Genomic DNA, 14,736 nt, shown 5'->3' on the forward strand with positions numbered 1-14,736 from the left:
TTAAATTTATCAAACTAAAATCCCTTAAATACTCTTACAATGTCATCATTTTTTAAATAGAGTTTTTTATTTGGTGGTAAAATGATAATAATTGAAACATCATGTGAAAAAATATATTTGTCAGAAAATTTTGATGGTATGTGATATGTCAGAAAAATTATATGGGTACTTGATCATATCTTTTTTTTTTTTTTTTAAGTGAAGACCGAACTGTTTTTTTTGTTCAGTTTGACTTTAATTGGAACCGAACAAAAAACCGTTCGGTTTACCCATACTTCCCTCTGCCTCCGCAGCAAGACTTCACTATCACTTTACCAATTGTCATCAAAATATATAGAGATAATTAGAGTGCGTTTAAGATTGAGGTGTTGTACTTTTTAAGTTATAGTTACTGTACAAAAAAAAAATTATAATATTAAAAAAAAAGTTAATAATATGTAGTAAATATAAATTTTAAATAATTATTTTAATAAAATTATTAAAAATATAATAGATTCTTCATTATACAAGTAAAAAATCATATTAATATAATTTTTAAGGTACAACAGTTAGTGTTTATCAAATATTTTATTATTGTAACTTTTAAGTTACAGTTGTCCAATCCCAATCACAAACGCACCCTTACTTACTTGACCCAATTATGAAAGCGACTTTCTGCAACCAGTAATTGTTTATTACTTCCAAGTAAAAACTGTAACGGGGTTGAAGATTGTACGTTATTCTCATGATTTATACATAAGGCAGCAGGCATGCCAATGAAGTCAAAAACATAGACTTGAACATGACAGAAAATGGCATGCAGCCCTTGTCCTTGCGGATGAAGAGAGCTTCATATATGGGAACATTGACCAACACCATTAATCCGCAAAGAATAATCTGACACATCAGATTTCCTAGAGCTCCGAAATCCAGGAAAATGATGTCGATGAATCCTCCAATTAAGCTGAAAAGATTGAGCATTGCAAGTGTTGCAACAATTGTGAACATGACGGACGAGCTTTCAAACTCCATCATTTCTTGCTCATACCTCTCCATCACATCCTCTGTCACCACCTTGGCGGTGATGGCAAATGCTGTTTGGGATAGCCCCATTTGCTTGACAATACAGTCGACGAACCCGAAAAAGAATGCAGTAGTCCTTCGGATGATCTGCATTCTCTGTAAATTCCACCAGGATTTGAGTGTGTGGCCACAACTCAGCGCCTCACATATGCTGTACGCATTCTGGGCTACGAAAACATATGCAAATGGTATGAACCATAGGCTTGACACCTGTGACACAATGATAAAAGCCCTTAAATTGCCTGGAAACTAAATTTAATAGATTTTGGAAAGTGAAACAACTGTTTGAGCCATCCCAATGGATTTTATCGTGAAATAAATTTTCTTATGTTCAAGGTTTGAGTGGTAACAAATTTGAAAGAAGTGAGCGTACCTTTGGAAATAAGGAAATGCCATGGCCCAAGCAAAGAGGAGGAACAATAACATAAAACAGAGTAGGCAAGGAGAGGGGAGCCCATAAAAGATAATTGCAGTAACCCATTTGGGCTCCAAATTTGATCTTGCCATGACCATAAATGAAGGGGCAATACTTTGATAAAAATATCTGAAACATTCCCTCAGACCATCTCTTCATTTGAACAAGAGCAATGTCTAAGGTGACAGGAGCAACACCCAAGAAGGCCGGTTTGTTCGGTTTGAAATACATTGATTTCCATCCTCTGCATTGAATTGTCAGGCCCGTAACTACGTCTTCTGCAGCACACCCATACACCAATCCCATCTGCAAAAATACAAACGTTACAAGTATTACGTTTCAGGTTACAGAAATCCGTCCTCGAGACCTTATCATTAAGTAACACTGAAAAATTTCACGACTATGACTAGAATGGGTAAAAGGATGAGAGCTAAACCTCTTTGCCCCAATGGGTGTTCTTCTCATAGCTACAACTAGCAAGAACTTTTGAGGCCCTCTCCAATTCATCAACACTTCTGTTATCATTATTTTTGGCCTCATTAATATTCCTATAATCCTTTGGATATTTTGCTCCGCAGAGGCTTTCTCTTCGATGGAAGCATCCGGTGCCGCAGTACAAGGCTGCATCATAGCTGTCAATCCCGGCTAACTCGACCTTCATGCATACATCAACATTATTATGAGAGAAAAAAGCAACAAATTAATGGTAACTCTTTGCCAATGAATACCTGATTGACCACAAGGTAAGAATTTGCATAGAGATCATTTTTGCAGATATTGTCAAAACGTTGTGGATGCTGCACAAAAGCAATTTCGTGTTCTCTTTTTTCATCCAATAAAAAGCACAAGGCTTCTCTTATTGCGTCTCCATCATTTGCGTACATGTCACAGTCTAGATTGAGAATCACAGGTCCATTGCTTATCACTGATGACACTCTTATCTACAAGCAAAAACAAAAAAATTCTAAGTACTTATCAACTTCCTGTTATCATAAAATTAACTAATGGTGTCTTCGAAGTTAATTGTCTAAATACCAGTGCATTCATGGCTCCAGCTTTGAAGTTATGAGGGCATCCAGGCCTTTTTTCTCGTGCCATGTAAACCAATGTTGGCAATTGACACCCTTCTTTATCTACTGCATTTGTGTCTCTCCCGTCGACTATTATCTGAAAATTAGCCACAAAAAAAATTAACAAACATGAATAAAGTGTTTCCAAAATTTCGTCATGACATTAAAACTATATTATTACCTGTACAATTGACTGGTGATCCTGCTTCGTTACTTTACAATTCCATTCAGAGAATCCCTTGTGTTGATTCCTTGTTTCTTTCGAAATGCTGCCCTTTGCAATGGCCAATTCAATACGGGTTTTCATGTCTTGGTATTGTTTCTTTAAATTCAAAAAAATAAATAAATAAATAAAATCGGTTATTTTGGAATTACATTTTTACCCCAATTATGATGATAGAATGTGAATATTCTTTTTAAAGATTAATCGGTCTTTTCCATATAAATTTAAACTTTCAAGAAAGCTGCTAAGTCATTATTTGTAACTTACAATTAATCCAAAAGTAATTTTTCATAACCCTTTGTTGTTTGACAAGCAACAATTGGCTCATATAAAAAAACTTATTTTATGTTGATATAAGTTATAATTAATGTAACTTAATAGTTGATAAATTTTATTAACTGCTAAGTTAACAGAATCTCTTAAATTATAGAGGTGTGTTGATGTTTTTACTTGTGACACAGAAAATTTGAAATATTTCTTAATATAGAGCAGATATGCAATATATATTCGTTATAGAATAATTTTTCAATTAAGGATCCTGACAGTATTAAATTTAAGATGAATTAAAAGATCAAAAAATACAGATGCAATATATTTTATTCTGTAGTGTATTGAAGTATGGGCTTTTTAATGGTTTAATTTGTTCTTAACTTTAACATAATTAGATATTCTTGATTAGAAACTCACTCACCTTGATAGTTAGACACGCTTGAGTATAAGTGGTATCTTTATCTTTCTCACCAAGTTTTTTAGCAAACCAGGCTTCTGGTGACCTTGGTTCAACATCGAATTTTTTGCAGAACGGTATCCAATACTTTGAGAAATGAGAGGCCTCTAACAGAGCATAAAATGTGAATTCTGAACCAGCATCATCAGACAAATAAACACTCAATTTTTCCGGTGGATAGTTATATGACATGACGGATAAGACAGTACTAATCACCAACGTTGGTGGCTCTGAGATTGGGTCCGCCGTGCACACGAAAATGTCAACTCCCGGTAACTTCTCCTCATGTCTGTACTACCAAAAACCATGTAATCATAAATCAATCAATTATACATTATCTCAAAAACAAAATAAAGAAAAGAAAAGAGATTGGATCAAATCTTGAAAACCAAGATAAAAATCTGCTGCAATGATTTTTCAAATAATTAATATAATGACAGAGCCTAGAAAAAAATTACAAAACATGCATTTGCTTTACTGTAAATAAGTGTAGCGAGTATGGACAAGAGTTCTAGCAGTGGTGGAACCACGATTCAGGATTTTGATCAAGCGAGCGCCACAAACCACAATACATAAACATTATCATTTAGCTCTTTTTGAACTATTACAGTCAAGCATCTAGAAAAGGTTTTTATACTAATTATAATTTATTTTTTTTTTAAATTATCATTTAGACATCCCAAAAGGCATACAAATCTATTGCAATTAAACTAGATGTTTGGATTCATTATTAATTAAACTTTCGCTTCGTGCATGCAACTTATCTAAACTCATTTAGCAAGTTTGTCCAATTGATTTTTAAGCAGATTTATTTAACTAACCACTTGTGTTCGAATCTTGAAGATGTAAGAAATGAAAAATTAATTTGAGTAAAGTCCACCCCATCTTTTTAAAAATGAAATTAATAAATATAAAAGCTCATCTGAATCCTAATCAATTTATTGGCACTTATAAATATAATAAGTTATCGTCTAGTCAGTTTCGTTACTGAAATTAAAAAATTATAAGTTTCATGCTAAAAGGTTGACGTTTTAGATTAAAATTGTTTTGCACTCAGATATATTCTATATATCTAGAGAGCTAACCTTAGGGAGAGTCTGTCTTTGAAAGGCAAATGGTGTCTTACACTCCAACGAACAGACTGGGTGATGATCCAGAACAAACTGAAAAAAAAATCAGCCATGAAAATGCCAATCCAAGCCCATCTCCTTCTTCCTCCTTGTTCTTCTTTTGGAAAGTTAACCAATCTGTAAATCAATATCAAACAAATTCCCACAAAACATGTTGCTGCGAACACCTTGTGAGAAACCCTAGCCTTCGCCTCCTTAGTCTCGAAAAGTGGTACCATAGCTTCTTCTATAGCACAAATTCCAGTTTCAAAGAATATATGAATGCATGGGTATATATAAATTATTAATCATATGAATTATCATGTTAACAAGATACTGACGAGTGAGAAAAATGAAGTATAAATGTTCTTGAAGTCCTAATAGTTTGAGTCAATTTTCTATTAGTTCCTGCATTTATAAAATTTTCTAAAAGGTCCCTATTTTACAAACACACAGACAGAATCATCATATATTTCTACCTATTGCTTTCGGTTTTAAGTTATATTATAAAAATTACTATTTTGCCTTAAAAAAGTTAGAGCTGACAATTAGAAAAGTAATGACCAGGTTATTTCAAAGAATTTTTTAAAGGGTAAATTTTGAATTACACTACTCATGAATTAATTATCTTCAAATTATCCTTCTTACCTTTGAAAATCTCAATATACCCTATATTTTTGTTAAGAAGACAAAAAAAAAAAAAAAAATTGTCTATCCATCTCACTTTTTCCTTATCTTTTGAACGAAAATGAAGTAATTGAAAATTTTAAAAGTATGAGGAGTAATTTAAAAATAATAAATTTATAAGGGAGTAGTGTGAAATTTTATGCTTTTTGAAAAATCCAGGCCTATAAGACAAGATCAAAACGTGGCAAGTTGAAACACGAAATGTACAAGTAATTTAGTTTGTACACATGACATTGTCTGGACGGAAAGGGGTATCAAGTGATCATCTACGGTAGGGAAATTGACAAAACTGTCCATAAAGCTTTTCTAATTTTCAAAATTAACCTCTCTGACTTATCCATCATAACTAACCATAAACTTGTCACTTTTACTCTTGTTATTTCCAAATCATCAAAACTGTAGCTTCTCGTTATTTCCAAATCATCAAGACCGTAACTTTTTTTTTTTGCCTCCTCTCAAATTTGGTGGTTTGGTCCCGATGGCCAAGATTTTTAAGGTACTAGGTAACATGTCAACGGCGGATACATTTCCGACATCACTTAAAATCACACAGGTCCAACAATGGTTGGTTTGGACATCGAAGCAAACTTTTCTTTTTTTCATTTTTTTTCAAATTGAATTTTGTTTAATTAGTTATTTGAGTGTATTTTAATAATAAAGAAGAATTAGGATTGTATTTAGTATGAAAACTGACAAATGTTTGCTTTCAATGTCGTCATAATTAATACATGTTGTTTTGATTTCCAAACATTTGCTTCAAAATTTTCTTTATTTGATGGAAAGATAAAATGAGAAAGTAGAATAGGGGTGCTGGTAATCTGCCACTCTGGGGATGGATGATCGTCTATCGATAATCAATTAATCATGCATGTTACACAACTTCAAAAATTGAAAAAAAGATAATTTATGCGGCAATTACAATGAATCTGCCAAATTGGGAGAAAGGTGTCTGTTGCCCAATTTGATAGATCCATTACAATTAACTAAATATGATTTCTTTCATTTTTTTTTCTTTTAAAGGATGCACACATCTAATAGATAGCTAAGGATTCAATGTATTATAAAATATTTTGTATTACAAGAAATTAAACAATATAGAGTATTTTCAAACAAAAAGTCCATTCTTACTATTTATTGAGTTCATATGATTATCTGCCAACTCTCGCACAACCTATCAAAGCACATTTGTTGACTCCCAATAAACCCAAAAAATTAAGGAAAAAAAAAAACAGATGATTAAAAACTTCAAAACATGATTATGTGAAAATGTACTATAGGCACCTATCATACATAAATTTTCTTAGTTTCCTCTCTAATTTCATTTTAACTTAAATTTTGGTTGTTTTAATTTTTTTTTTAACCTATCAACTCAAACTAAATATTTTATGAACTCTCATTGTTTTATGAATAGAAAAAACAACATTTACAAATTTCTAATCTAGCAACAACTTAATATATTGAAAAAACTACATTGTGTAAGAATAAACACTAATATTGACTTCTTGCTCTGTAATTGATTAATTATGTATAATTAAATCTTTTTCATGAAGTTGGTGCTTTATTGAGAGTGGCGAGTTATGGAAATTTATTGAGAGTGGTGAAGTTTGATAATTTACTGAGAGTGTTATCGGTTTGATAATTTATCGAGAGTTATAATAATAAATTTATCTAAAAAAATTTATAATTGGTTAGTTACGATAAAAAAAAATTAAAAAATAATTTTTAAAAAATTAAAAATTTTTTGGGTTAGTTACGTAAATTTCCCTCAACGGTGCACGATGCACAAGAATTTTGTCCCCTTTGTGAAACATTTATGTGGCTCTCCACCGCTTGGCCCATATGTGGTGTAACACACCTTATCACATTTCAGGAGGCGTGACACACATCAATTTAGTTGCCATCAATATCAACTGCTACTTACATTATTTTTAAGCAGACGCTAACAGTCAATGAGTTTCATGTAGATTAACAAAAAGAGAATTTGATTTCATTAGAATTACTTCTCATATACCATTAATTTACTGTTAATTAAATTAATTACTAATAACGTTACAACATTAAATATATATTTAAGTTAAGTGCGTATATGTATGTACGTGACGATCATTCCATAGAAAAGGGCCATATATGAAATGCTCATTTATCATATTTAAACAAATTTGATAATGTAAAATGACATTATTAAATAACAGTCCAATAAATATCTAGCAATTTTACGTCACAAATATTTTATTTATCAACTTGATATTATTTTAATTGGTTCAATCATGCTGGCAAAAATATATATAATTTATTGCAATAAATTGAAATTAAATGAGATATGGAAACGTGTTGTTGAATTTGGTGCATACGTATTAATAAATCTGTGTTGGATTGCCGACCATACCTATAAATTTAAATTTAGGAGAATAATTAATAAGACCATGTTCAATATATGAGCCAAAAGACAAACCAAGTGATTGGGAAAATTGAAAATGCTTTGTTTTCCAAAGTCAGCTTTTTAAATTGGTGGATGCCCTTAGGCTTTAATTAGGGAAGGCAATAAAATTTGGATCCGGTTCGTAGCCGCAAAGATTCAGAAAATCTAAATCTAAAAAATTTATATTCATATATTAAAAAATACAAATTTAGATGCTGAAAATAAAAAAACCGCATGGATTCGGATCCGAATCCAGATGTAAGTATATCCGCAAAGTTGGATATCTAGATTCGGCTAAATTATATATTAAATTAAAATTAAATTAAAAAGATGTAACTTAAATTGAAAAAATCCTAACTACCTAACCCTAAAACAAAATCACAGCAGTGTATATACGCACACATTCAGTTCACCTTCATTGGCGGCCAAATCCCCCAAGTCCGTAATGCTGCCATCACCGTCTGCCTCGCCTGAGCATGCTGCACGTTGCATGCATCGTTGTCGTCGAAGCCTTGCTTGAGCATGCTGCATGCATCATTTGTCTTAAAGCCTTGCCTGCGTTGAGTCGTCTACCTCATCTCGCTTGAGCTGAGCATGTTGCACACGCTTGCCCTTGCCCCTTCGCTCCGTCGTTGGTTGCTCAATAACTCGCTTGCTGGTGGCCACTTCCTCGCTGCTCAATTGTCGTTGGTAACAAAAAGGTAAAATTATTCTTTTTTTATATCAATTTTTAGTGAACTAATTTGTGGACTTTAGCCATGCGAATTAATTTCCAGTGAATTAAGATGTATAAGCATAAATGCATAATTAACTTTGTAATCTTCCTTAACTTTGAAAAAATATGTTAAGAAACTAAAAAGATAATAATAATAATAATTAGGTAAATGAGAATATTATAATGAATTGGTTTACTTAGGTTATTTTTCATATCTCATTTTTTTTTCACATATGCTAACTCACTTTAATTAGGTTTTGGGATATTGAACATGGCTGAAGAGGAACAAGAAAACAATTTTACATTTTCTCTGAATAGTGTTAATAATATGGATGTTAGATTAGAGGATGTCCGCGAACCTGAAATGACAATGTTGTTGAAGTTGAACTGGATTTAACAGTTATAGAATATGGTATTGGTCGTGGCCATGTGTGTGGTGTTAAAGAAAGAGTAGGTAATGAGAGTTAAGGCATAGCGAAAGGGTCTACATTAGCACAATCTAGCAGTTGTAAGCTAACTTCTGATGTATAGAATCATTTCAAGAGGTACAATGACGTGGAAGGGGAGCGTTTGGCAGTTTGCAACTATTATAATAAAGTTTTGACAAGACATTATTATGGTAGGACTACGCACTTAAAAAATTATTTTACAAGTTGTTTGAGAAAGAATTTCAAGCATGTTAGCCAAATGCTTCTTGCTAAGAAATATGATGGATCCGTTGCAGTTGAAAGTTGTTCTGAAATAAAATGTGATATGTCGACGGTGAGGATTACTATTGCAATAATGATCATTTTGCATGACCTTCTATTTTCATTTGTTGAATATTAAGGGTCTTGTGATTTGATGAAGTTGGTTCAACTGACACTTGATACAATAAATAGAAATACCATAAATAATGAAATTTTAAAACTTTATGATGTTGAGAGGTCGAAGACAATGAATTTGTTGGATGCTTGTGAGAGTAGGAATGCAATTACTATAGATATGTGGATATATGGTTATTACAACACATTATATTGACAACCTATGGGTGTTATGAAGGCACATTATGAGGTAACACTTTTAATATTTATATTATGTTTATTTCAATTTTAACGCATTTTAATGATTTCAACAATTTATTATTATTATTATTATTATTATTACATTATTAGGTTTATATATGTGCCAACTCCACACAGTGGAGAAGTAATATGTAATGTTTTGTATGATTGTTTGATGGGTTGGGATATTGATAGGAAAGTATCAACTGTAACTGTGGATAATTGTGCTGTTAATAATGCAATGATTAATATATTGTTGGAAAAATTTTCCCAAGTTCATTGATTTTAGGTGAGAAAATTTTTCACATGCGTTGTTGTACTCATATTTTGAATTTGATTGTGAAGGATGAGATGTCTGTGATGGATAAAAGTGTTCAAAATATAAGAGATAATGTCAATTATCGGACTACTACAACTGAAAGAGTTGAAAAATCTAAGACCGCAATGTGCCAAATAAGTATTGCAGAGACCAAACATTTGGTTCTTGATTGTGAGACTCAATGGAATTCAACTTAATGCTCACTACTACTTTGTTGTATAAGAATGCATTTGTTTGGTTGAGTAAGCTTGATAAACAATATAAGTGTTTGCCTAATGAGTCGGAGTGGGATTTGGCAAAGGTTTTTGTATGCCCATTTGGATTTGTTTTCTATGTTGATAGAAATTATTTTTGGATCTTGATATCCCACCTCTAACTTATTTTTTTTCTTGTGAGATTAGATTGTTAATGAATTCATGGAAAAGATAACCCAATGTGGAGATTAGACAAATGACTGAAAATATGATCACTAAATATGATAAGTTTTGGGATGTTATTCATGGATTATTGGGTATATGAAATATCTTAAATCCTAGGTTTAAAAAGATGATGGTTTACTTCCTTTTCCTAAGATTCATAGAGAGGAATCTGTCTATCGAGCTAAAAGGATATTTAACATTCTTGTTAAAGTGTTGAAAGAGTATGAATCACAACATGTAACAAGTAAAGATATAGGAGATTTTGAGATGGGCAATTCTTTTCGAGGTATGTCAAAAGCTCTTATTTTTCTGGATTCAAATATGGCTAATGAATGGGACTCATCTATTTCCAAAGAAGTCGACTATAAGCAAGCTAAGTGTCATGGGATAAATGTTTTGCACAGCAAACCCGTGTGGCACTTAGACAACCTTTGCTGAATGTTGTTAAGTAAGTATTGAGCTTCTCAACTAGTTAAGCCTAGAGGTTTTCGAAGAGCTAAGGAGAATAGAACAATGGAGCCGAATGAAAGAAATTGTATTACTCAAAGAGTGTTTACAAGAGAGCTTACAAGAATGCTTGAGTTGCTTGCTCTAAGCTTGTTTCTCAAATGCTAAATGACATGCCCTATTTATAGGGGAGGCTTGCCAAGCTCTAAAGATTCTAGAGAATTCTACCATATGCCTAGATTCTAGATATTTACATGTGCTGGAAATGTGTGGAGTATTTTAGATATTTACAAGTTCTAATGTGCTAAAGTTGCCTAGAAGTTTCCGAAATTGGGCCAAGCTAGCACTCTTGGCATTGTCTTGGGCTTTTAGTGGGCAAATTGGGCTAGCAACTTGGGCGGTCTGCAACATCCTCCCCCACCTTAGCTCGCGACGTCCTCGTCGCGCTCTCGTGCTTAAAGTTTTGGACGTGCTCAGCGAATTGCCACAAATCATCTTCACGTTCCCAAGTGGCTCACTTTTGGGGAGATTTTTCCACTTCACCAAGTACTCGTTGTATGGTGGCACGCCTCTCCTCCGAATAACATGATCTGTAATGATGTAGTCCACATCTTTGTCGAACGTGGTGACAACGGCTGTTGGCACACACCTCGATTCTCTGCGGCTTGGGTCTTCCACATCTCCATGATATGGCTTGAGAAGGCTTACATGGAAGGCTGGATGGATCTTGAGTCTTGGCGGAAGTTGGAGTTGATATAAGACGTTGCCCACACGTCGTACAACTCGGAAGGGTCTCTCGTAGCGCCTTACTAACCCCTTGTGAACTTTCCGCAACGTCTTGAATTGTTGGGATAGGAGCTGGATCATGACTTGATCACCTTCCTTGTATTCAACATGTCGTCTCCTTGTATTCACCCACTTTTTCATCTTCCTCACAGCTTTGTCAAGGTATATTCGCGTGATGTCCGCTTCCTCGTGCCATTCACGGGCGAGCTTGTGTGCCGTGGGGCTCTTTCCTCCGTAAGTTGAGGCTATGGCGTTGGGGGTCATAGGCTGGAATCTCATGTCGAGTAATTTCGCCCAATCCCACTAGTGAGCGCTCACATAGTCCCTCAAGTACATCTCGATGAGGCCATTGATGCGCTCAGTCTGCCCATCTGTTTGTAGGTGGAAGCTTGTCGAGAACTCAAGATTGGTCCCCAACATCTTGAAGAGCTCCATCCAAAAAAGCCTAGTGAACTGAGGGTCTCGATCACTCACAATGCTCTTTGGAACTCCCTAAAGCTTCACAATGTGTTTGACTAATAGGTGGGGTACCTCGTCAACTTTGCAATCGACTGGTGCGGCAATGAATGTGGCGTACTTGCTGTAATGGTCGACAACGACCATGATGCTGCGGCACCCTTCAGACTTGGGCAGCGATGTGATGAAGTCTATGGAGACACTTTCCCATGGCCTTGTTGCGAGTGGTAGCGGCTCCAATAATCCTGCTGGAAGTTGATGATCCACCTTATCTTATTGGCACACAAGACAAGTTCGCATATATGTCTCGATGTTGTCCCTAATATGCGGCCAAAAATACGAGGCTTGAACTAGAGCGGTGGTGCGCTTAATTCCTAGGTGACCAGCCCACTTAGAGTCGTGGCACTCCTTGATAACTTTCTTCCATAAATTTTCCCACCTTGGCATGAACAACCGATCTCCCTTGGTGAGGAGGATGCCTTCATCTTGCCAAAATTGCCTTGTCTTACCTTCGAGCACCTTTTCCAGCAAGTCCTTTGCTAGCGGATCTTGTTAAGGCCTTCTTTGATGCGTGAGACAAGGTCGGACTTCGGTTGGCTCATGCTAAGTGTCGCATATTCAGCCTTGCGGCTTAGAGCGTCCACAACGATATTGGCTTTACCCGATTTGTACTCGAGCCGATAGTCGAATTCCGCAAGAAAATCTTGTCTCCTTCCTCGTTTCGGACTCAACTTCTTTTGTGTTTGAAAATAGTTTATCACTACGTTGTCCGTCATGATTGTGAAGTGAGATCCTAGCAAGTAATGTCGCCACACCCGCAAGCAATGTATGATTGTGGTCATCTCCTTTTCTTGCACCGTGTAGCGGCGTTCCGTATCGTTTAGCTTTCGACTCTCGAATGCTATAAGGCGGACTTCTTGCATAAGGACTCCACCTATGGTGTAGTCAGAGGCATCTGTTTGGACTTCGAAGGGTTTGGTGTGGTCCGGAAGAGCGAGGACGGGTTTTTCTAAAATTACCTTCTTTAACTCCTTGAATGCGCGTTGGCACTCTTTGGACCAATGTCACGTTCTATTTTTCAAGACATCTACCTGCAATTCGTGCGGATATTACCCACATCTGAATCCACATATTTTGGAAATAAAAATAGTAATCTGATGCACGCATCAGGATTCAGATCCGGATCAAAATACAAGTGCATCGGATTTTCATTAGGATCCGAATCCGAATCCAGATTTTGCCATTCCTACCTTTTATCTCTAACATAGGACAAAGAAATGTACATCAAATGAGTATATCTACAAAGTAGCATTTTATGAAACAATATTTGACCTTACACTCTCCATTAAATACGTCAACTTGCAATTGAGAGAATTGTGTATTTATTTTGAATATTGGATAATTCTTTATGAAGTAAAATTCAAAACATCGATGAAGTAATTCTTATAATTATATCATATGTAGAAATTGTTATAATTAATAAATAGGCATTAGCATGCCAATGAAGCAAAAAAAAAATAGAAGCAACCCTGATCCGTCTAGATAAACAGAGCTTCATAAATTGGAACATTGACCAAAACCATTAACCCACAAAGAATCATCTGAGAGACCAAATTTTGTAAAGCTCCGAAATCCAGGAAAATGATGTTGATTAGTCCTCCAATTAAGCTGAAAAGATTGAGAATTGCAAGTGTTGCGGCAATTGTGAACACCACAGACGAGTTTCCAAACTCCATGATCTCTTGCTTATGTCTTTTTAGCACATCTTTTGTCGCCACCTTGGCAGTGACGGTAAATGCTGCTTGGGATAACCTCAGTTGCTTGATAATAACGTCGATGAATTTGAAAAACAGTGCGGTAGTCCTTCGGATGATCAGCATTCTTAGTAAATTCCACCAGGCTTTGAGTGTATATCTACAACTCAGTGCCTCAAATATGCTATATACATTCTGGATTATGAAAACATATGCAAATGGTACCATGTGCTCATCCCCTGAAAAAATATATTTACTTAACTAGAAGAACCGAAGACTTATAACGTCTCAAAGGCTCACCTAGTTAATCCACTGTTATCTTTTGTACTGATCATAAAAAATTTTATTTAGCAAATAATTTCTTGTGTCCTTGAGACCAGGGGGAAAAAATAGAAAAGAAAAAATTGTTTGAGAGGATCTAACGTAACTTTGAGAATAAGAAATGCCACGGAACAAGCAGAGAGAGGAACAATCGTGTTTGAGGGAAATACTTCGGCGAGACCAGAAGTAATGAGCAGATAGTTGGTGGCAGAGTCCTGCGAGCAGGTGTGTCCTGTAAGAGCCTGGTTGCAGGGGAACAGGAGCAGAGCTATTCTGCTCGTCCACGAATATGCCATTCACGAGGACGAACTCCTGTTAAAGGCATAAGGCCATTCCTACTAGGGGTCGAGGCGAGGAGACCCAGTCAACGACAGTTGGCAGGACGTGCGTTCCTATCCGAGAATCAAGGCACGAAGTCCATCTCCATTCGCCCACAATGACGACATTGGGGCATCCACATCCGAGGGTGGGCAGAATAATGGGCGTGGACTACGGAAGACCGGGATTCAGAGGAAGCCTATAAAAAGATAGCCAACAAAGGTAAAAGGGTTAGACTTTTTGCTATTAGAACTAAGAAAAGAAAGTTCCGAGAACGGAGATTAAAAACAAGCCATAAGATTCGTGGCAAACATTCCCAGAACCCCTATTTCTGACTTGAGCGTCGGAGGGTTTGCGCCGGGAAAATAACCGGCGTACTCTGACCTGTCTGTGTGCGCATGAACCTCTGGAGAAGAAGCTTTACGAGGAGAGATCCTGGTCGTGGT

General features: G+C 35.4%; 1 protein-coding gene across 2 annotated transcripts; it reads right to left on the reverse strand.

The window, feature by feature from the left end:
• Nucleotides 1–548: 548 nt before the first annotated feature.
• LOC102622658 (cellulose synthase-like protein E6) lies at nucleotides 549–4,910 on the reverse strand. Of its 2 annotated transcripts, none has more exons than XM_052433860.1 (8): nucleotides 4,583–4,910; nucleotides 3,462–3,786; nucleotides 2,729–2,821; nucleotides 2,513–2,644; nucleotides 2,206–2,418; nucleotides 1,914–2,132; nucleotides 1,436–1,783; nucleotides 549–1,272 (listed from the first exon to the last, which is right to left on the reverse strand). In XM_052433860.1, the coding sequence occupies exons 1-8, from the start codon at nucleotides 4,843–4,845 to the stop codon at nucleotides 730–732; spliced, it is 2,136 nt and encodes a 711-aa protein (XP_052289820.1). In that variant the 5' UTR covers nucleotides 4,846–4,910; the 3' UTR covers nucleotides 549–729. The 2 variants fall into 2 exon arrangements, with proteins under 2 accessions (XP_052289820.1, XP_006474851.1); XM_006474788.4 differs by having other exon boundaries at nucleotides 2,729–2,869; nucleotides 4,583–4,909.
• Nucleotides 4,911–14,736: the final 9,826 nt, after the last annotated feature.

Source organism: Citrus sinensis, chromosome 9 (assembly GCF_022201045.2).
Source record: "Citrus sinensis cultivar Valencia sweet orange chromosome 9, DVS_A1.0, whole genome shotgun sequence".
In the NCBI taxonomy this organism is placed as follows: domain Eukaryota; kingdom Viridiplantae; phylum Streptophyta; class Magnoliopsida; order Sapindales; family Rutaceae; genus Citrus; species Citrus sinensis.